We start from the raw sequence: 21,998 nt of genomic DNA, 5'->3' as shown, positions 1-21,998 counted from the left end.
ACATTTTCAGGTTATTTTCTACATTTGCTGTGCAAAAAGTGAGCCTCTCTACATGTCTCTCCATTGCGTGTGGTTAAATCGATCCAGGACCGCAGAAGCTGTGTTAGGTTCATAGGTGTTTTTTTTTATTTAACACACACAAAATGGGCTCGTTTAGAAATTCAGTTTCTGTTCATCTAGCAGAGCAACCTCGACCCTTGCTCCATACAAGCAGGTTCACAACACAGATATCTCCAAGTCGGCCATGTTATGTGGATCTGCCTGCTGGCAGTTCTTTCAAGAATTTGATTTTAGAGACGGATATGATGTTCAGTGTTGCCAGCTTATTCTTTAACACATATTTACTTGACGCTTGGCGGGAGTTGGTCCTGTGACATTATGCCTGCGTTATGTTCATATGATTCCACAATTTGAGATTAAGAGGAAGCCTGACGACACAGTATTGAAAATGAGTTATTTCTTACGCACCTCCTAACTAGAAAGGCGGACCAGATGCAAATAGTTTGACCTTCTTAGGCAAGGTAACGCCCCCCACCTTGCAGTCAGGTTGAATATGATGCTTTTGTTGCTTGGAGATTATCTGGCGCCCCTGTGCTTTGGCATCCCATTTACCCGTCTAGTACTGACCTTAACCAAAGGCTGACTTTATTGTGGTACTTTCTGGCCATGTAAGTGTCAGGTTTATTGGTTTAGTGAACTCATTAGGAATTGCAGGTTGAGCGCTACCTGTCCCAAGATTTGTGGTAATTAACTGCCCAGCCCTTGGTTGCACATTTTCAAATTGCAGAGCAATTCTGGTAATTATCACTCAATGGTTTTCTTCCTATATGGAGCCACGTTAGACTAGTAGTCCCATAGTCACTATTTATCTAGACTGTATTCATTGCAAACTATTTTCTTCAGATCACTTTCACAAAGATGTATATGGTTGATGTACACATACTTTGTGAATAATAATTCATGTACATGTTTTTGTTTATTTGATCTAAAACACTTTTTACCGAGTTCTTAGTCAAACTGAGACCATTTAAGTTTTTTTGTAATGTTGAATTGTGAATAAAGTGTTGGTGCGAGACCGTGAATTAATTTCAATGGATGTGTACTATTGTAAGTTCTGTTCCTATAGTGCCTTTCTAGACATGAAATGTAACTCTGTTGTACTTCTTTATCATGCCTAGGTTTTTTGTTGGCACATACAACGTAAATGGACAGTCACCCAAGGAAAGTCTTCAGCCTTGGTTAAGCTGTGACAAGGACCCACCTGATGTTTACTGTGTAGGGTATGTTGATGTTTACATTTAAATATCTTTAATTGCTAGAACAAGTGAAAACATTTATTTTCAGAGATGTTTATGAAGAGATATGTAGCTGTTAACTAATACCACTTAGAACCTGCTCTTACTCGTTTTACAGTATGATTTCCTGCTGGCAAATTGATGATTGCAAAAAAACACAGTTGATGGACAGAATGTAGAACAATGTCATACATTCACCCCAGTACAAGGATCTGGGCCTAAATCCATCGTTCTTTTGCACTCCACACCACCCTGGGTTAGACACTGGCTATATGTAAATCAACTCTGACCCTTTGCCTCATGGGAACAGTCCAGTCCGAACTACCAAGCCATGTCTTTCCCAGACCGGAATCAAGCATCCAAGGACCGGTTTCTGGCTATCAGCCTTCATCAGCCTGGATAGCTTGACTCCAGTGGTGTGGAGAGCCTGGGACTCACATCTGAGCATACCCAGCCCACTCGGGGTGAAAATTGCAAAAAACACAGTTGATGGACAGAATGTAGAACAATGTCATACATTCACCCCAGTACAAGGATCTGGGCCTAAATCCATCGTTTTTTTGCACTCCACACCGCCCTGGGTTAGACACTGGCTATATGCAAATCAGCTCTGACCCTGTGCCTCATGGGAACAGTCCAGTCCGAACTACCAAGCCATGTCTTTCCCAGACCGGAATCAAGCATCCAAGGACCGGTTTCTGGCTATCAGCCTTCATCAGCCTGGATAGCTTGACTCCAGTGGTGTGGAGAGCCTGGGACTCACGTCTGAGCATACCCAGCCCACTCGGGGTAAAAATTGCAAAAAACACAGTTGATGGACAGAATGTAGAACAATGTCATACATTCACCCCAGTACAAGGATCTGGGCTTAAATCCATCGTTTTTTTGCACTCCACACCACCCTTGGTTAGACACTGGCTATATGCAAATCAGCTCTGACCCTATGCCTCATGGGAACAGTCCAGTCCGAACTACCAAGCCATGTTTTTCCCAGACCGGAATCAAGCATCCAAGGACCGGTTTCTGGCTATCAGCGTTCATCAGCTGGATAGCTTGACTCCAGTGGTGTGGAGAGCCTGGGACTCACGTCTGAGCATACCCAGCCCACTCGGGGTAAAAATTGCAAAAAACACAGTTGATGGACAGAATGTAGAACAATGTCATACATTCACCCCAGTACAAGGATCTGGGCCTAAATCCATCGTTTTTTTGCACTCCACACCACCCTGGGTTAGACACTGGCTATATGCAAATCAGCTCTGACCCTGTGCCTCATGGGAACAGTCCAGTCCGAACTACCAAGCCATGTCTTTCCCAGACCGGAATCAAGCATCCAAGGACCGGTTTCTGGCTATCAGCCTTCATCAGCCTGGATAGCTTGACACCAGTGGTGTGGAGAGCCTGGGACTCACGTCTGAGCATACCCAGCCCACTCGGGGTGAAAATTGCAAAAAACACAGTTGAGGGACAGAATGTAGAACAATGTCATACATTCACCCCAGTACAAGGATCTGGGCCTAAATCCATCGTTTTGTTGCACTCCACACCACCCTGGGTTAGACACTGGCTATATGCAAATCAGCTCTGACCCTGTGCCTCATGGGAACAGTCCAGTCCATCAACTGTGTTTTTTGCAATTAATCTAACTAATGTCTCTTACAGATATATCGTTACACAAGTAGTAACTTGTGCATATCACCCAACCTACATGTCCCCACAATAGATAGAAAACGAAGCAGAATGGCTGCGCCGGGTGCCATTACACACATGCGCCGGACGTCCCGCCAAATGAAAATGGCCGCAAACGGACGCCATTACCCACGTACGCTGGACATGTAAAGCATACTATTATTAAAACCCCGTGGTGATATCGACTGCAGGCAAATGGAAGGCTGCAATGAAACCGGGACCAAGAGGTAACTAAATAAGTTACCGGTTAGCGAGAGGGCGGGGCCACCCACTGAGTGAACCCTTCACAGCGTCCTGTAAACAACTGGTCGCGCAAATATGGAGCCCGCCAGCCACACTGACGGTTCTGCAGCTGAGTTCGCCGCAGACGTGCTGGAACCTAAACCCAGGGGCATGGCAGTATGCCCATGCCCGATTCAACCTCGAGCTAACCAGAAGAGGACAATACTTAGGCGCGCGACCCAGGAAAACGACAAGCCGCTCCCAACTAAAATAGCCTCTCCGGTGACCAAGCCCAAAGCCCCTCAAATTTAAGACGCTCACGCCCCCGCCAGCCCCCGAACAATGGAGACCGCGAACCGGAAGACCACGCGGGCTGCAGGGCACCGCATGCAGCATGCAGGAGATGAAGGCCATCTTATGCTCCCACAACTGTGGAAAGCAGCATCTGCCCCTCAGAATCCTCCCCTGACCCGCACCAGTGCTCCACAAGTACAAAACACGTGCCCAGACGGAGTGAACTACTGACGTTCCTGCTGCTCCTGCCCGACACAGACATGGCCACACAATGTCCAGGCCATCACATGCAGCTAAATCATGGTCCTTACCCGAACAAGAAATTACTTGTCGCCATTGCCGATAAACTACCACACGACAAAAGTAAATCCCATTTTTGCTAATTGGAACATGCTCTTCGTAACCCCTCCCATTCCGGTGATCTGGTCGGACCACTATTTGGTCACGTTCAGAGCGGTAGTACCTGAGCTCACAGCACGGGATGAGATGGACACGAAAATAAGACGTAGAAAATGGGCTAAGTTCTCAGTAGAGGCATTCAACAAGGCCTTTGGCAGGGACGGCCCATCTAGAGGGCTGGGAGTGGATGCAGCCTGCGAGGCATTAGATAGGCGCATTACTGAAGCTCTGGATTGTACGGCACCTTGGGCGCACAGGGCCCCTCTGAGAAGGTCCAAATCTGCACCCTGGTTTAATGCGGAACTTCGGGAAAAAAAGAAAGATTGTAAACAGCTGGAGAGGCTGTGGAGAAGAAGCTACTCCGAACTAGAGAGAGACACGTATAAAGCTAGCCTGAGGGAATACCATGCCCTAATCAGGAAGGTCCGCAGAATCTACTACTGCAGTAGGATTGAGGGAGCTGACAATTCTATGAAGGAATTGTTTATGGTCTACAAAGAGCTATCAGACCTGTCCAGTACAGATACCCCTAGGCTGAGGGGCTCAGTAGAGTCCTGCAATCAGATAGCAGAGTACTTTGCCAATAAGGTGGATAAAATCTACTCCACCTTTCCGGACACGGCCAGGGTAGACGGTGGAAAATACTTTGCCCCCGTAAACCCGGGCAGGAACCATCTAACTGCTTTTGTGGTGCCCCAGCGGGAGACCCTATGTCAGATTGCCAGAAGTATTAAGTCAGGCTCCCCTGCAGACCCTGCACCCCCTAAAGCACTCCACGGATGTGTGGAAATTCTTGAGCCACATATCACACAACTATTAGAACTCTCCTTTGAGTTAGGGCAGGTGCCTAAATCATGGAAAGAGGCGGTGGTTCTGCCGTTGAGGAAAAAACCGAATGTCAGGATGGAACAACTTGACAACCTACGCCCCATTTCGCTTCTCCCATGCTTTGCAAAGATTGCGGAAAAGGCAGTCAATAAACAACTTTCGGCGCATATTGAGGCAAATGGCCTGCTACACTCCACCCAGTCGGGTTTTCGTGCCCTCCACTCCACTGAGTCAGCACTCCTCTTGTCAACTGAAAGCTTGAGGAAACATGCGGATGAGGGGCAAACAGCGGCACTGATCCTGCTTGACCTGAGTGCCACGTTCGACACCGTGGCTCACCACACCCTGCTACGGTGTCTAAAGAGGGGAGGAGTGGTGGGCAAAGCCTGTGAGTGGCTGGAATCATTTCTTGCAGATCGCAGTTTCCAAATGGCACAGGGTCCCTTACGATCGAACAAAATTGATCTAAAACAGGGAGTACCCCAGGGATCTAGTCTCAGCCCGACTCTCTTCAATCTGTATGTAGCTCCGGTGGCAGATATCACTGACAGATTTGGGGTAGAAGTAGTATCTTATGCGGATGACACGCAAGTGGTGGTGACACTGACACAACCAAAGGAGCAGTGTGCCACCAATTTTAATGCGTGTATGCAGGAACTCGCCACGTGGATGGCCGAGAACTGCCTTAAATTGAACGGAAATAAAACGGAGGTACTGATCGTGGGCAGGGCCCCCTCAGTATGGACCTTGGCATGGTGGCCTTCGATGCTGGGTAATCTACCCATTCCCAGTAATCCAGTAAAAAACCTTGGTATCTGGCTGGACAATAAAATCTCGTTCGAGCACCAGACAAAACAAGTGGCAGGCACGTGCTTTGGAATGCTGAGGATCCTTAGAAAAACCCTGAATCTCCTACCACAGTCGGCGAGACAGACCCTAATCCATGCCGTAATCACATCTAGACTGGATTATGGAAATGTCTTGTACTTGGGTGCCAGCGCCAAGTGCTTACAGAGGTTGCAGCGCGTTCAAAACGCGGCGGCCCGCCTAATTCTGATGCTCCCTAAGAGAGCGTCAGCTAAGAAAGCACTTACAACCTTGCATTGGCTGCCAATCAAGGAACGGGTGGTTTTTAAAGCACTGTGTGTAGGACACCGGATCCTACAAAGTGTGGAAAATTAGTACGTTTTGGTAAACATTATCTGCGCCATCTTGCCTTTTTCCCCTGATGCCACACTTTTTGTCATACGCACCCGCCATTTTAGGTGCCTCGATCAGAACCACCCTCTGCACGCCACTGGCCCCCAGCACAGCCCTTCGCCCTCACAAACCCCCCCACGCACTGGCCACCCCCGCTCTCACATGCCTTGGGTCATAAACCCCTCTTCAGCGCAGCTCTGCCTCGGAACCCCATCCTGTTCCCAGCGCGACACCTCCCTTCATTCCTTTCATGGTCCCAGGCCCTTTGATACAAACCCCCCTTTCCTGTGTGCCCGTTTGTCTTCCTCGTTCCCAGGCCACCACCTAGCTCTGCGGATACTGTTTATTGCCCCCCGTACAGTAGGAAGCTTCCCCCATTAAAGGACCCTCGAATTGATCAAAGCCCCCACCCTGTGATATCCGATCAACCCCACACATTCCGTGAATCGGCGGAATGTCCAGCTGCGCGATAATCATCACCTATTGTGACCGGGGTGGGGACTTCAACTGTAAATGTGTGTGGGAACGGGCCTGAAGGGGAGATTCCGAGGATGTCCTTTCATACTTCAAAGCATTGCAAGAATGTGTTACCTGTAATAAAGATCACAAAACTGTGTATAAGAGGCCAGGCCTCAGAGATGCGGTTAGAGCACCTCGTGACGATACTGGCTGTCCGAACTGATGTGTTCTCCTCCGGAGAGAATAAACCTTGTTTCCTGCCTTCCAGTCTCCAGCGCCTGCCTCTTCATTGATTAATATTTTGTGGGTTAAAGAGGCGATACCGCCGGGCAAATATTGGTTGTCCCTGACCTGTTTTTTACAATTGGCGTCCCAAGCGTGGGGCCCATCAGCGACACGTGGATCCAGTGGGAGAGGTCCTGACGACAGAGTGAACGACTGCAACGATCGGGAGAGCTCTTGCCCAATAGACCCTCGTCTGGCAGCCGATCATCCGAACTTCACTGGTTCCGAACAGACCTCTCTCGAGTGATCTACGGTCCTGACTGGGAACCATCAGGAGTGCCGTGAGGAATACGAGGAAAAGAGGACGATCGGGCGCTGGATTCGGAAGATAAGAAACTGTCCATACGGTCCGGGTAAGGTCGTGTAAACACGACGAATTGCGAAATGATTGATTAATTGATCGGAAAATACTAGTATTACTCTTTGTTGACTTGTTTGGAGATTCACTGTCTGCAAACAGAGAAACAACAGGCTCTCTCTCTTTGCAAAGAGTGAAGGATAGGTAACGCAGCCAGCGTGCCTATCTTTCTCCCCCACTGATTGATTGTTTTAACCCACACTGATTAATTGTTTTTGACCCCGAACTACTGTTCGCGGATTGTTTTCTGGAGATTCTCTGTCTGCAAACAGGAAAGAACAGGTTCCTCTTTGCAGATAGTGAAAGGGTAGAGGACGCAGACCTTTTGCGGGCCTACTTATTCTCCCCACTGATTGTTTATTGACTGTTTTGGTTCATGAGGTATTCACTGCGTGCAAACAACGTAGAATAGAAATATTCTGTCTAGTCTTTGCACGCAGTGATAAGATAGGCAGTGCTGACTTTTGTCCTCGTTGCGAGCCGTCATGTCTGTCTTCTCCCCACTGATTGATAGTTGGTTCAGCCCGGACCGTTTATTAGAGGTGGACCATCTAGCTCCGCTGGAAGGCACCCCTAATAAAGACATGTTCACAAAGTATGGATTAGTTACCATAGCCTATAGTAAGCTGTGGCACAGGTATACCAAAGACAATCAAGAGAAACAGTGGCCACTGATAGGATCCTTCGATCTTGATAAAATAGAAACGTTAGGAATAGCCCTTTGTAGTAATAAGACAACGCCTATTATGCTCGACAGTCTCGGTATGTGGCGCAAAGAAGCAATGCAACGAAAGGAAAGAGACGAAGTCAGAGTAGGTAAAGGAATATATCGACAGGACAACCCCAAGACACAACGACCCGAAAGTAATCCCCCGACACTACGCACAGGACGACCAGACTTAGGGCAAAACCAATGTGCTTTTTGTAAATATTCCGGGCACTGGAAAGCCCAATGCCCGACTCTACTGAACGAGGGTAGGAGCAGAGGGCCGACAGAAATAACAGGCCGGCAGAAAGGGAAAAGGCGTGAGACAAAGATGAATCAGACTGATACGGACAGGCCAGATAGAACCACCACGTTTGATTATGCCCGAAGGCACAGATTTCGCCAGACCAATTTCAGCGACATGTTTGAATCCTCATAGATCGAACAACGCTAAGACGAGAAACCCAGTCTAGCTCTAAGTTACCCGGTGACGAACCCCGTACTACTGCTACTATTCCCTAACACAAAGAAAAAGCCACCCTTTTCGGATAACCTACAGAAACAATACACAGAGTAGTCTCGGACAGATTAGTATACATTCCATTAATGAACTCAAACTTCGAGTGCAATAGGACTGATTACTCTCTGCTGCCCCCCCCACTCTGAAAAAAAAAAGGAGCAATTACAGGCCTGCATAGACAACCCCCCATTACCCAGACATGCCTGTCCAAACAAAATACCTACCCCCACTCCGGAAGTTCCCGAAATGCCGCAGGTCACCGGTCACGCCCATCCGGAAGGTGAAACACACAGCACGTGTGGGGCGGGGCCTGCTGACAGCCATCGATCGAAAAGATCGCCAGTGGGATGTCCAGGAGGCACCACGGGCCCGGCATGAAATGGCCGTCCCATCCTCTTCTTCGTGGGGTGGCGTCCCCCGGGCCACGAGTAGGGAGGGGGCGGGTGCAGATGACCCCCTCCCTCGTATCTCCTGGTCCGGCCATCACAAATACCTCCGCTGAAATTGGTACAGGGTGGGCTGGGAGGGAGAGGCGACGCGAACGAGCCTCTCCCACCTCCTCGGATAGGAGGTTTCCCAGCCCCGGTCCGGCCATCACAAATACCTCTGCTGAAATTGGTACAGGGTGGGCTGGGAGGGAGAGGCGACGCGGACGAGCCTCTCCCACCTCCCCGGATAGGAGGTTTCCCAGCCCCCGGCCCGGCGCCGAAATCCTCCAGCCGGGCGGCGCCCATACTTGCGCAGCACCGGACATGCAACGGCGGCGCCCATACTTGCGCAGCACCGGACATGCAACGGCGGCGCCCATACTTCCGCAGCACAGGACATGCAATGGCGCGGCCATACTTGCGCAGCACAAGACATACGATGGCCCTCAAGTGTACTTGTGGAGCACGGGATGTGGAGTGGCCATCATGTATGCCCGTGAGAAGGGGCGGCGTGGGGTGCACTGGGAGAGGGAGACGGTGCGAACGAGTCTCCCTCGCCCCCCCAGGTGGGGGCACCACAGCTGCACCCTAGCCGAATGTCCTGCTCCTACGGCACGGTGTTCCATTTTTTCACTCCAAAGGGTCTCTTCCACTCTTGCAGACTCGACGAAGGGCGGCTGCTGCAGGGTCTCAAAATGGCGTCTGGGCCCCCTGGAAGGCGGGTCTAGGCCGCTAGAGTAACTTTGACCAGCAATGTAACTCGGACGCTTGCCCACCGGGGCACGAGCCCCCACCTCCGACAGCATCCCCACAGCCTTGAAGATTCTACAAAAGTCCCCGGAGCCCTCGGCCCCTGCAGGCTTCCGGTGAGGAACAACTGCCTTGGTCGCTAACGAAATAACCACGACATAGCCACCCCTTCTGTTAGCACAAGTTTTTTTGAACTGCCGAAAAGGACTCTGGTCCAACCGCCGGTTGTGGGAAACATTTTGTCCCTGATGCTACTTCCGGACTAACCCGGCCCCGCCCAAAATGGCGCCGGTGTCAATGAGAACTTACGAACGCCTCGTGGTGTTTTTTAGCTAATAAGACTTGATGTTCTGAGATATATATGATCCTTTGTACACTTGACGAAAAAGAGGGAGGGTTCACTCGACGAACATGTAAAAGGACCCAGTTAAAAATGTTGTTTTCAATGTACGATTTATTATGATATTATTGTAACTGATACATAACCTCGCTTGTGACACACGCCCACGGTATGCATTTAGGAAATTTGATTGCAACTAGTCTAACTGTGCTTCCAATTATGAAATGAATGCCCCTTGATCCCTCACCTATTGATAGACCTTTTTAGTTTCCTGCAAATGACTAAATAAACCCTTTTAAATGTTTTTTAATGCTGCAAAATAGCCCCCCCCTTACTGTACGTGCTTCAGCCATCGCCGTGTCCGGCCAAATACGATTGCACTCTCATATCTACATGCTGAACGATTGTGCAAATAAAGGTTTTCCAAACTATGAACAGGTATTGCATGCTTTTTAAATGTGGGATCAGCGGGAGAGTTTTTCTGTGCACCCTGCTTTGTTCTCTTTTTAAGGTTATTAGAAGATGGTTGCTCAGCCCCGGATGGAGGATCGACTCTAAGACACGATACTCTGCCTCCAAGTATGCGACTGGCTCAGGAACTAGTGCATGGAAAAGGACCTCGACTTCTGAGGACGGGTAAAGTGAAGCGGTGTAAATGATAGAACGTTATGAAGGTACGGCACTCAAAGGTACTAGGGAACAGAGTTGGCCAAAGAGCTGATATGCCTTAGACCATCACAGCATTGGAAAAGATTTAAGGGCCCCGATAGCTAGATACATCTACAAACTAGATACCCCGCACTAAGAGCCTCTGATTTTTAACGTTTCCCTACACACGACCTATAAGGACACACTGCCCCCCCCCCCCCCCCCCTGGCTTCAGAAACCAAGACCCCAGGGATTCTATCCCGAGGAGATAAGACGAGTATGTGGTAAGTAAAGGACTTTCGTGCCCATGCATTTGATATGCTCGAATGTTGTCCCCCTCCCTTCCCCTCTTTTCCTCCCTCTACAGGTTACATTGGAATCACGACTGAGGTATGGTGAAGATCTAAAGCCTCGCCATGTCTGATACATGAAGCGGACTAACGCTGCAAGGTGGCACCTAAGCACGCCCACAAACTGCTCTTGTAACGAAAGAGCCAATAAGTTGTATGATATGATGAAACCCGATCACCCCTAATCCGTGTTGCGTGAATGGGCACATGTCACGTATGTCTGAAACTATGAGAGAATGTTTTTGTACGACTGAAGCGTTGACTTAACTAGTCAAAGGACCGAGAGTGCGAGAAGTGCGACACAATGGTGCCTTTTACTCAATGCATGTCCCCTGTACCCGGCCTAGTGCTCGTCCGTCCCAAACTGCATGCTTTCGAAATTCTAACACAGACCCGTAATGTCTCATGTTGTGTACTACGCTGAATAGCCTATCTTAATAAACGGCCACTCTCCATGTCGCACGTGTACTATTTAGCCTATTGTTGCACATCTCTCTCTCTCTCTCTCTCTCTCTCTCTCTCTCTCTCTCTCTCTCTCTCTCCCTCTCTTTCCTCCACACTCTCACTCTTCCGAACGACTAGCACCTAGTTGGCAAACCGCCACCCTTGGTGCGCTACTAAATTGGCTCCAAATACCGCAAGTATTTGCACAAAATTTGTCTTAAATAAAATCACCTTGATGCCGTGTCACTACCTCTCCTTTCTGCTAAATATTGATGAAACCTAGAATTGGCCAAAAAGGAAAGGACAGGTAAGACGACTGAGGTTCCCTAATCTGACCCGTAATAAGGGAACTACATGTCAGTGGCTTCTATGATAACAAAAAAAATGCCTCAGATAACGCGACCTTCCCCGTCCCGAATTGTCGCAATACCCAAACAGTAAAAGTGATCGAAACATCCCCATCTTCCCAGAACGCCCTCAGTTTTGTATCAGCTGCCCCGGACGAGAGTTTTAAAACTGTCCCTCTCCCCCGGTCGTAAGAGATGGGTCGACTTACGACTAACACAGGCCAGCCGTTGTTCCTAGAAATGATTTGTTGATAAGCAAACTACAGAGTTTAGAATTCGAGAAATGTCACTGAACGCTTACCAACTGAACTGTGGCCTTCTGCTAGACAACGCCCTCATGACACAAAGCAAGACGATAGTCCCTCACCACAGTTTGCTATGTCCCTAGTTGTGTTCCATAAGACCCCGGTTTTTAATGAAGTAGTCAGGTTGTAAGAGACTATGTAGGAATTAGAATGATGTTTGCAAAGTTAAGATTAGACCGAAATGAAGACATTGTTGCAATAAACCCTGTTAAAGGTAAAATGTTTAGCGAAAAGGTAGGATGCATTGATAGAATGGAAAATTGTTTAGCCTATGTTCGTTCCTCAGAAAGATACCTATCAGACCATGGTGATAAAACGTTGCACTTTTTCGTAAAATATAAAGCCCTGGAGAACGGTATAGCTTTGTAAGGCTCGTACTAGGAAAGTGGGTCTCTGTCAGAAGAACTGACGTAACTGTAATAAGCAAAATGCAATGAATAGGTACCAGATCTCGTACCACGACAATGAATGTAACACCAACAAACACCAACGAAATAGTTACGAAGGAAAGTTATAGGAAATCCAGCAAGCCCATCATCAATTATTTATATGTTGGTTGTGAACCCCAATGTAACGGATGTTTCTCATTTGCTTGGAACAGGGAGAGAAATAGACTTATGTGATTACCTTCCTCTGCCAATTCTCTAAAGACTGTCTTTTCAAACTCATTTAAGGGTACCACTGTCGGAGGAGAGAGAGACCGGATGTGGGAGCACGCGGCCTGACTACAGATCGTGGAACATCTGCGACATTGGCCAAGGCGAGACCGCAACAGTAAGGAGTCGCAGGACGAGGCACTGTTTCCGACAAAAATGAGAGGAAAGGGCTGACCTGATGCCCCTGCTCGATGATCAACATGTGCCGAAAATCCCAGCTCTCTGAACTCGGTCATGGGCCCACCTACCTAAAGTTTTCCGTCCCCCTGGTCTGTTCCCGATCTGGCCCTGCTCCATCCCCTTTTCCTCCGACCTACCCTAAGGACTACCCACACACCCCCTTCTTCCACCTGAACTCTTTGACAATCGACTCAAAAAGACACAGGGCGAAAAGGACCTTTTTGACCAGGAAAGCGAGGAAAAGGTCATGCCCTGCAACGCGGGACCTAGAATAGAGCTGGACACATAGCTCCACCGCCGGTGCTCCACAGTGCCAACAGAAGACGACAAAGAATGCTGAGAACTCACTAATAATGGTCCATGACCATAGGACTTCCCCTTCGAACAATGACACCCCTGATTACCGCGTTTACTACGTCTCATTTCTTTCCCAGCCACCATTGCATTGATTGTGCTCCAACCGAATGCGAAAAGAACTTACATATGTAATAACCTATCAGTTCATATTCCGAATGACTATAAGCATCTATGAAATGTACTCAACGCTCTCACTACAGAATCGTTTTTGTCCGATATTGCATTACTATGACTTTCCTGCAAACGAGCTTATCGATAGGCCCGCCTCCTAAGACGAAAGATTTTAAATGTTATGTTTATAGCTTCTTCACCTGGGTTCCTACTTCTTTACTTATGACCGCCGCAGTAGACATGGATAGGAAATAGGCCAGCAAGATGTCTTGGAAATGTTAAAGGGAGGACTGTGGAAAATTAGTACGTTTTGGTAAACATTATCTGCGCCATCTTGCCTTTTTCCCCTGATGCCACACTTTTTGTCATACGCACCCGCCATTTTAGGTGCCTCGATCAGAACCACCCTCTGCACGCCACTGGCCCCCAGCACAGCCCTTCGCCCTCACAAACCCCCCCACGCACTGGCCACCCCCGCTCTCACATGCCTTGGGTCATAAACCCCTCTTCAGCGCAGCTCTGCCTCAGAACCCCATCCTGTTCCCAGCGCGACACCTCCCTTCATTCCTTTCATGGTCCCAGGCCCTTTGATACAAACCCCCCTTTCCTGTGTGCCCGTTTGTCTTCCTCGTTCCCAGGCCACCACCTAGCTCTGCGGATACTGTTTATTGCCCCCCGTACAGTAGGAAGCTTCCCCCATTAAAGGACCCTCGAATTGATCAAAGCCCCCACCCTGTGATATCCGATCAACCCCACACATTCCGTGAATCGGCGGAATGTCCAGCTGCACGATAATCATCACCTATTGTGACCGGGGTGGGGACTTCAACTGTAAATGTGTGTGGGAAAGGGCCTGAAGGGGAGATTCCGAGGATGTCCTTTCATACTTCAAAGCATTGCAAGAATGTGTTACCTGTAATAAAGATCACAAAACTGTGTATAAGAGGCCAGGCCTCAGAGATGCGGTTAGAGCACCTCGTGACGATACTGGCTGTCCGAACTGATGTGTTCTCCTCCGGAGAGAATAAACCTTGTTTCCTGCCTTCCAGTCTCCAGCGCCTGCCTCTTCATTGATTAATATTTTGTGGGTTAAAGAGGCGATACCGCCGGGCAAATATTGGTTGTCCCTGACCTGTTTTTTACAAGAGGAGGGGCCCTACGTACCTTCACCATATGCTTGAACCTTACCTCCCGACGCGCCAACTGAGATCTAGTGGAACTGGGCGAGTCCAGGCCCCTAAGTTCACTAGAGCTAGAATGGGGGGAAGATCCTTCAGGGTCATGGCTGCTACCCACTGGAACAAACTCCCACAGAGATTACGATTTGAAACATCTGAAGCGGTTTTCTGCAAAGAGCTTAAAACCAGCTTGTTTCCCACTAGCTAACTTACGCGCCAGGGGCCTCCCAGAACTCTGCTCTTCAGTCCGTCACTCAGTTTGTTCTTTCAGCGCGGGGACACACTAGCTAGTGTAACCAGGCGCTTCATAAACTTCATATAAATAAATATAAATAAGTAATAAGGCCTTAGCTTAGCCCGCGCGAGAGGCCGCCCTCCTGATGGCCACTGCGTGGCCTCGGGCAGCCGCATTCTGTCCTTTTCCGGATTCCAGGCTAGGTTAGAATCTAACCTAGCCTGGAATGCGGAAAAGAACAGAAATACAAATGTATACCAAGGCACATGAACGATGTAAATTGTAAATTGATACTTGTATAGCGCACTACTCACCCGCAAGGGTCTCAAGGCGCTTGTACGAATACCGCTGTGGAACCCATCCTGGCTTTCCCTGTGAGGTGTCCACTCCTGGGCACCCCCAAGGTGGAGGCCAGGCATCCTTAGCGTTGTGGGGGCCGTTGTGGAGATTAAGCAAGCTATTGCCCAGAGTTGCAGAGTGGGACTCCATGATTGGAATAGGCCCGAGGCAAGAATTATCAGGTCCGTGGAATTTTTTAGCCCAAGACCCGCCGAGGCGGGGAATTGAACCCTGGTCCCGGGCTAGACCTCTGCATCAGGGTCTGCCGCTCTAACCATTGAGCCACACTTCTCCAGATGTTGCACTCCTCAAAAAAGTAAATATTAAACTAGGTTTGCTCGACTCCTGATTGTCATTTATACCCAGATACGAAAGACAACTCTTTTTTTCTCCCATGTTCACTCTACCTGTTAGTGCTCCGACTACGTCCTGATCACACACTCACCACTTCCCACTCTAGAGTCAGTGGCCATGTTATCTGACCACACGCACCTACCTCTCACCTAGGGGGGATGGGCTTTCCCATTATAAGGGCCCATGCTGGTGCCTCAACCCTCAAAGCCTGAGGGAGCCAGCAAATAGATTTGCCACATGCACCGCTATCACTGAATACTTTACACTCAACACCAACTAGTTGATGTTTCCTCATTTGCTTTGGGGTGCCTTTAACCGCATGCACGCTAGCGGTTTTCCCGCTGCGCGCTGCATTTAAAAAAAGCCGCGTTACATGACGAGCTCAGCTTGTCATGAGCGTACGAGCGTCGTCGCTCATGACGAGCTGAGCTCGTCATGAGCGTGGAAGTGGTTAAGGGTACTATACACTGCGTAGCAATCAGCATTGAGCTAGATAGAGAGAAGCTCGACTCATAGAGCACACGCTCACATCCGAGATTAAAGCTCTGGAACTTATTGAGAAACAAAACATCTCCTAAGTTAACCAATATAAACTGGCCACGGTGCGGGCCAACTTAAGGCACACAGGACTAATTGTGCCGAATGGTCTCTTTTTCCCCTGGTCAATGATTCAGTAATAAGGGGATAAAGTGGGCTGTCCTTGCACGTAAGATCAGGCTCCATAGACCTAAATCATTTATTCCACAAATACGCACACCTAGAGATCGTTAAACCAAGGGAAATCTAAGAAGCGAACCACATTCTATTCCTTCTACCAAGCCTTATATAAGTGAAGAATCGAAAATCCAACTGAAATGCACAACAACCTACAGGACTGTGAATGGCCACCCGTAGATCCGTACCACCGGGAAGCCCCTTTTGATATCTCAGAATTTCGCCAAGCACTCAAACTCCTCCCCGTTAGGGAAATCCCCTGATCCAGATGGTCTCATGCCTGAATTCTACAGAATATAATGCCCATCCTCCAAAACCACTTGCTTCCTCATTTTAGCTCCATTTTGCAAATCACTAGCCTCACACCCACAATGTGTGAAGCAGAGATTACGCTCATTCCCAACATTGGAAGGACCCCCACATTTTGTACCTCTTACCACCCAATAGCCCTTCTAACTACAGATGCTAAACTATACACTAAGATATTAGTGATACGACTGGAGGCTCCTCTGGGGTTGTTAACCCCTTGTGTGCTATGTCACGGTGGGCGTGTGCTCAGGACGGCCGGGGCCGTCCGAACGGCGCTGATTCCCGAGTGCGGCACAAATTCCACGCCTGGGCAGAAGAATTAATTAGTGGGTGAAGTTCAGACGGCCCCCGGCCATCCTCTGCACACGCCTACCGTGACATAGGACGGCCAGGGGCCGTCCTGAGCACGCAAGGGGTTACGCCCCCTAATTAAATCCACGCACCGCAGCGGAATTCGTGCTGCAGGGAATGGGTTAAATCCAGACCTGGTGAGTTTCATCCACAACAGACTGGAAGAAGATAGTGTCAGGTGCCTTGGTCATTTGCTACAAAAAATACATAAAGGAGGTATGCTCACACTACTGATATCTCTAGATGCTAGGAAAGCATTACACCGGGTGAGTTAGGCCTTTCTAGACGCAGTGCTAAGTAAAATAAACTGAGACAAGCCCTATATCTTTAACCTCACAGCAAGTGCACAGGACATACAAAATTTATGAACACAAGCCTCTTTTCAATAGGCAAATTCCTTGATTTGTTACATAGGTCTCCACATCACCGCTCAATTAGCGAAATGATGAGGGTGAGCTGGACGGCGTATTGTAAAACCATTATGAAAGACCATAAGAGATGGCGGCTACTATATTTATCATGGCTGGGATGCATTAACATTATTATGATGAATATCTATCCCAGGTACCTATACCACTTTCAATCTCTCCCCACACCAATTCATTTGTCAGACATTTTTCAACTCCTATCTAATAAATGCTTGTTTATTCGGAACAGGAAACACTCCTGAATATCAAACAAGCTCCTTATGCTTCCCAAACACAAAGGGAGATTGGCCTTTCCGAACCTCAGTCTATACCAGTATTGGGCAGACTGGGTAGTACGAGGACATGGGTCTATATGGTCCACGCAGTTATTCGCCATCCACCGTGGGACCCCGTCTGGCTCCCATGTCACTCTCAATCAAAAAGTGCCTACACTGCAATGCCCACTAAAATAATCCTTGAGATATGCGATCAACTTGCGGTCAAGAGCGGCCTCACAACATTTTTATCCCTGAACACACTTATAGCTAGAAACCCTGACTTCACTACTTCCCTGAATCAATGCAAACAAGAGTTTCCCATCAAAGAGAAATCCTAACTCCAATATTCTCAGCTCAGACTCTGGGCTTTACACCTGCCCCTCTCACACCCTTTGAGAATCTAGTACGTACGTACTTGGGCGCAGAAGGATTAATCTCCAGGACATACCGGGTGCTGCAAGACCCAAAACCAATGCCCTCACATACTTATCATTCTCTATGGGAGAAGGATCTACACAGAGATATACCACCCAGAGACAAGAAACAACGCTGGCAAAACCTACTGAACACCTTATTTAGTATTTCCTACATACTGTACAATAGTAAGAGGACCTCCAGCCCAGCTAACCCGATCAGAGTGATCTAGGGCATGACACCTTCAACCATGATGAGCATAACAGGATCCTACAAGGTACTTATCAAGCCTTTGACAGGAGTAGTCAAGCCGCTCATAGCTTTCTTCTGGAAGAAACAGGAAGCCCAACACACAACAGTCTGGTTCCATAAGATGTGGCAGGAGGTAACCATGGAACAGATCCCACTCACGCTCTCACACTTTCAGAATGGAAATTTTCCAGCATATGGCAATCTTTGATAGACCACATTTCAATATTATAATATCAACATTTTGCACCGCAACGACTCTGCTTGATACAACTTTTTGAGTGATACACAGGGCCCATGATATCTACCATACAACCACAGCAACTCCCAACACATCTCACACACCAAATAAAGGCAGCCATGTTCGTCATATTGTATCGATTCCTCCATCCCAAAGTGCGTCAGACTCCACAGGCTATAACACTAACCCCAATATAGAACCACAATCTTCATTTGTCAACATCCAGTACATTGTGCACATAATCTTGACAGCTTTATGGCTTTATATATCACTGTTAATGCTTTCACCCGGATTCCCTTATATCCCTGTTTTTCCCTCATCTTCATCCCCAATTTTGTATCACGTCACTTTTCCTGACATATAGAAGTTATAGCTAGACAGACTCTTTGGACTTACCTGGTACTGCAAATGCATGTGCTTTGTCTGCATATGCTTATTGATGTGATTACAGTTGTATTCTTGAAAATTAATTAAAAAAAGTTGACATAAATGACCCAGTTCTCCAAATGACCTGTCTCTTGATGTAGTTAGCCTGCAGCCTGTGGAAGATTGGCACTAGTTTGGCAGCAGTGCTTAATTTGTGAAATAAAGCGTTGTGCCCGGAGCTCTGCTCAGAACCAGGGACCCTGTGCAAATAAACATTGAATACGAAGACCAGTAGTATTTAATCTACTGTCAGACAGTCCCTACCCCTTTTTCGTGCTCTTCAGGTTCCCGCTTTTTATTTGTAACGGTTCCGCAGTCTTTTTCTTCATCCGCTTTTCTGATCTGTGTTTTTTCCTCACTTGCTCTTGGTAAATATCTAATACGGAAAACTAAGTCCCAATCCCCAATAATAAATGCCAGTGTCCCCCACTAGCAACCATCGGCTCAAATTGAACACTGTGTGGTGGTGTGGCCATGCTAAAATTCAAAATCTGCTTATAGAAATACTATAAGATGGAGCTGCACAACTTCCTTGAAAAATGTTGCTTTGAGGTTGTACAAAAGATGTCTTGATTGGAACAGAGGAGAACAACATATCATAGTCATCAGAACATCTCCTCCTGCTACTTCCCTTTCCTTCTTTCCACTTATCCCTGTCTCTGATTTCGTTCCTGCTCCAAATGCCCCTCCTGCAGTCTTCTAGTGCATGAACGGTGAATTAGCCTCTCCCATGCATCAGATCTAGCTATTAAATTACCCTCATAGCAAGACCTCCAGTAAACAGCCACCTCTTCCAGTTTTGGCCCCACTCCTGATGATTCAGTTTAAAGTCACCCTAAAATCTGAAAAACCCCATATTTAGGGCTGTAAATTACAAATACCCACATAAATTAACCTTTGTGGCAACACCTCACAGAGTACAATGTTTTTCCAGGGTACTGGACACACTGCTTTCCCACGCTGTGGATACAGTTTGTGTGCATCTAATGGTTACATTGGTGTTTATTACCCCACAAGAAATGTATTTCCCAGCTAAATGCTAAGACACATAGTAGGGGTGTATACATGCTGTAGATCTTGGAGCTTCGAAGTTCTGGCTGTAGTTTTCCTCCCTGCCATCATTAATTGTGACTCTTATTGATGTCTCCGGGTTCCTGATTTTTGCATGATTTGCTGATCAACAGCTAGACTGATGACACCGGGCTCATTGTCCAAAAGCAATTCTGTTCCGCTTTGTGGAATCTAGAGCATTTTTAATGCTCTTGAATCCGCAGTGCTCCCGGCAAGCGATAGCAAACTGCAATGTTTGGAGGGTAGGCACTCCAGGACTTTGCTGGAGCTGGCCCTGGAGCGTGGCGGTCATCAGGATCACGTAGAGCTCCTGGATGGGGGCCATGCACCCCCCTCCTTTATTCATGTTTGCCCAGGGAAGGTGGTGGCCCCAGGGCTGCATGGGGGAGGCAGAAACCCTGATGCTTTATTTTAGCCACAGGGAGGTGGCGGTCCCCGGGGTAGCGAGGGAGGCCCTACAGGCTCCCCACATTACTTAACAATAAGTGTGCCTCAGAGAGGTGGCAGTCCCCGGGGCAGGGGGTGGGGTCCATGAGGCCCCCCCATATTATGTAAATTAGCCCCAGGGAGGTGGCAGTCCCTGAGGCAGGAGGGGCCGACGAGCCCCCCTCCAATGTTGTCTAAATTAGCCTCGGTGAGATTATGGTCCATGGGGTGGGGGTCCGCGAGGCTGCCCCCTCCTTCCCCCACATCATTGTATATAGCCCTGGGGAGGTGGCATTTCCCAGGGTTGCAGGCAGTCCCTGTGGGCCCTCCCGCATTCATAATGAAAACGGCCCTGGGGAGGTGGCGGTGCCCGGGGCTTTGATTAGCCCGAGGAAGGGGGAAGGGGGCTTCATGTGCCCCCATCCTAAATTTATTAAATTCCCTCGGGATCTGGCCCACCCGGGGGCTATTTAAAAGCATTTTTGTCACAAATTCCTGAGCTTTGCGATTTTGCAGCAATTTATCTCGTATGCATTTATGCCGTGGCAGGGTCCCAGTGATACCCCAAGACTATGGCTTGGGGTCAAGGTATTCCTAGTCTGCCCCCTTTTCTTTATTTTCACTTTTTTGGGTGGGCACTCAGTGAAGCCGAGTCCCAAGATGGCTGGCAACACTTTCCGGTTGAAGTGTTGGCAACCAGTTCGAGGGGTTCCCTGGCCAGGACATCATTCAACTGTAGGCAGATACCTGGATTATACTGTTCTAAATCACGTGTTGTGTACTGTGCCAACCGTGTGCGTGAAGGGAGTAATTTACTCCCCTCCCACAGTACACGACACGTGATTTAGCACAGTATAATCCAGGTATCCCTCTGTTTTCCTTTTTTAGCTGTCCGCCTCAGTTGCCCTGGGTTTTCAATTGGTCCAGTCCTTACCCATTCTGTTCTTATCCCTTAGATGTCCCCCACCCCATAGTCCTGATGAGACCCCTTATCCACAGCTGGGTCGAAACGCCGTCGAGGATCAAAGGCAACAAACCTTTCAGACAGCACTTATGATTGTGTAAAGTCTCTGTGTCATTCTCCTGTTTATAATTCAGAACGGTCGCTTTCCTTGAAAGAATTATTGTTTAGAAACCTTGTAAATACTTTCACTCAATATCACTCAACTGTTGCTCTGTTTTTGGTTCTTCATAACACACTGGGGACACTTTTGCACTGTAAAAATCTATTTTGTATAATGTAGATACTGAGACTACCTAATTGTTTTCGAAATACAATTGCATTGTCTAAAAACCTTCGGTGTCGGCAGTCTTTTCTCTCTAACATCCCCCATAACCCTTATACTATAAATGCTATTATGCTTTACTGTTACTACGCTAAGTAATTATATTACCCCACTGGAACCGCTGTTTCCTATATAAAGTACGCACCCTGGTTCCTCATGTGAGTAGGGTTCCCTTGTCCTTCCCTTCCGACCGCTGAATTCTTGGCATACTGAATGTACTGCCTCCCTACCCAGGACAAACGCGGTTTCCGCCTCCTCTCTAGTAATGAACTTTTGTCCCAAATAAAGATCCCCCATCATAGAGCAGCCCCACTCCGTCCATCTAAGAGTGGACATGGTTCGGCTTATTTATTTAAACGGTATCACCGCCCATAGCGGAGCCTCCGGAGCATAGGGCGCTCTTTTCACCATCTTTTTAATTGCGAGTTCCCAGATTGCAGCTACATGTCGTATAATATATGGGAAGTGCTCCGGTACTCGAGAACACATAATAAGAAGGTCCGGTAAAGAGGTCCTCCTGTATGTGCCCTCCAACAACCGCTTCTCCCA

General features: G+C 48.1%; 1 protein-coding gene across 4 annotated transcripts in view; it reads left to right on the top strand.

The window, feature by feature from the left end:
- Nucleotides 1-21,998, top strand: part of INPP5B (inositol polyphosphate-5-phosphatase B) — a 923,852-nt gene that overhangs the window by 446,750 nt on the left and 455,104 nt on the right. For all 4 annotated transcript variants that reach the window (XM_078681233.1, XM_078681230.1, XM_078681231.1 and 1 more), the window contains one exon: nucleotides 1,179-1,280. In XM_078681233.1, the coding sequence (XP_078537359.1) occupies nucleotides 1,179-1,280 (102 nt within the window). The remainder of the gene's footprint in view (nucleotides 1-1,178; nucleotides 1,281-21,998) is intronic.

Source organism: Lissotriton helveticus, chromosome 3_1 (genome assembly GCF_964261635.1).
Source record: "Lissotriton helveticus chromosome 3_1, aLisHel1.1, whole genome shotgun sequence".
In the NCBI taxonomy this organism is placed as follows: domain Eukaryota; kingdom Metazoa; phylum Chordata; class Amphibia; order Caudata; family Salamandridae; genus Lissotriton; species Lissotriton helveticus.
The sequence above is the reverse complement of the archived record's forward strand: the minus strand, read 5'-3'. Positions and strand labels throughout refer to the sequence as shown.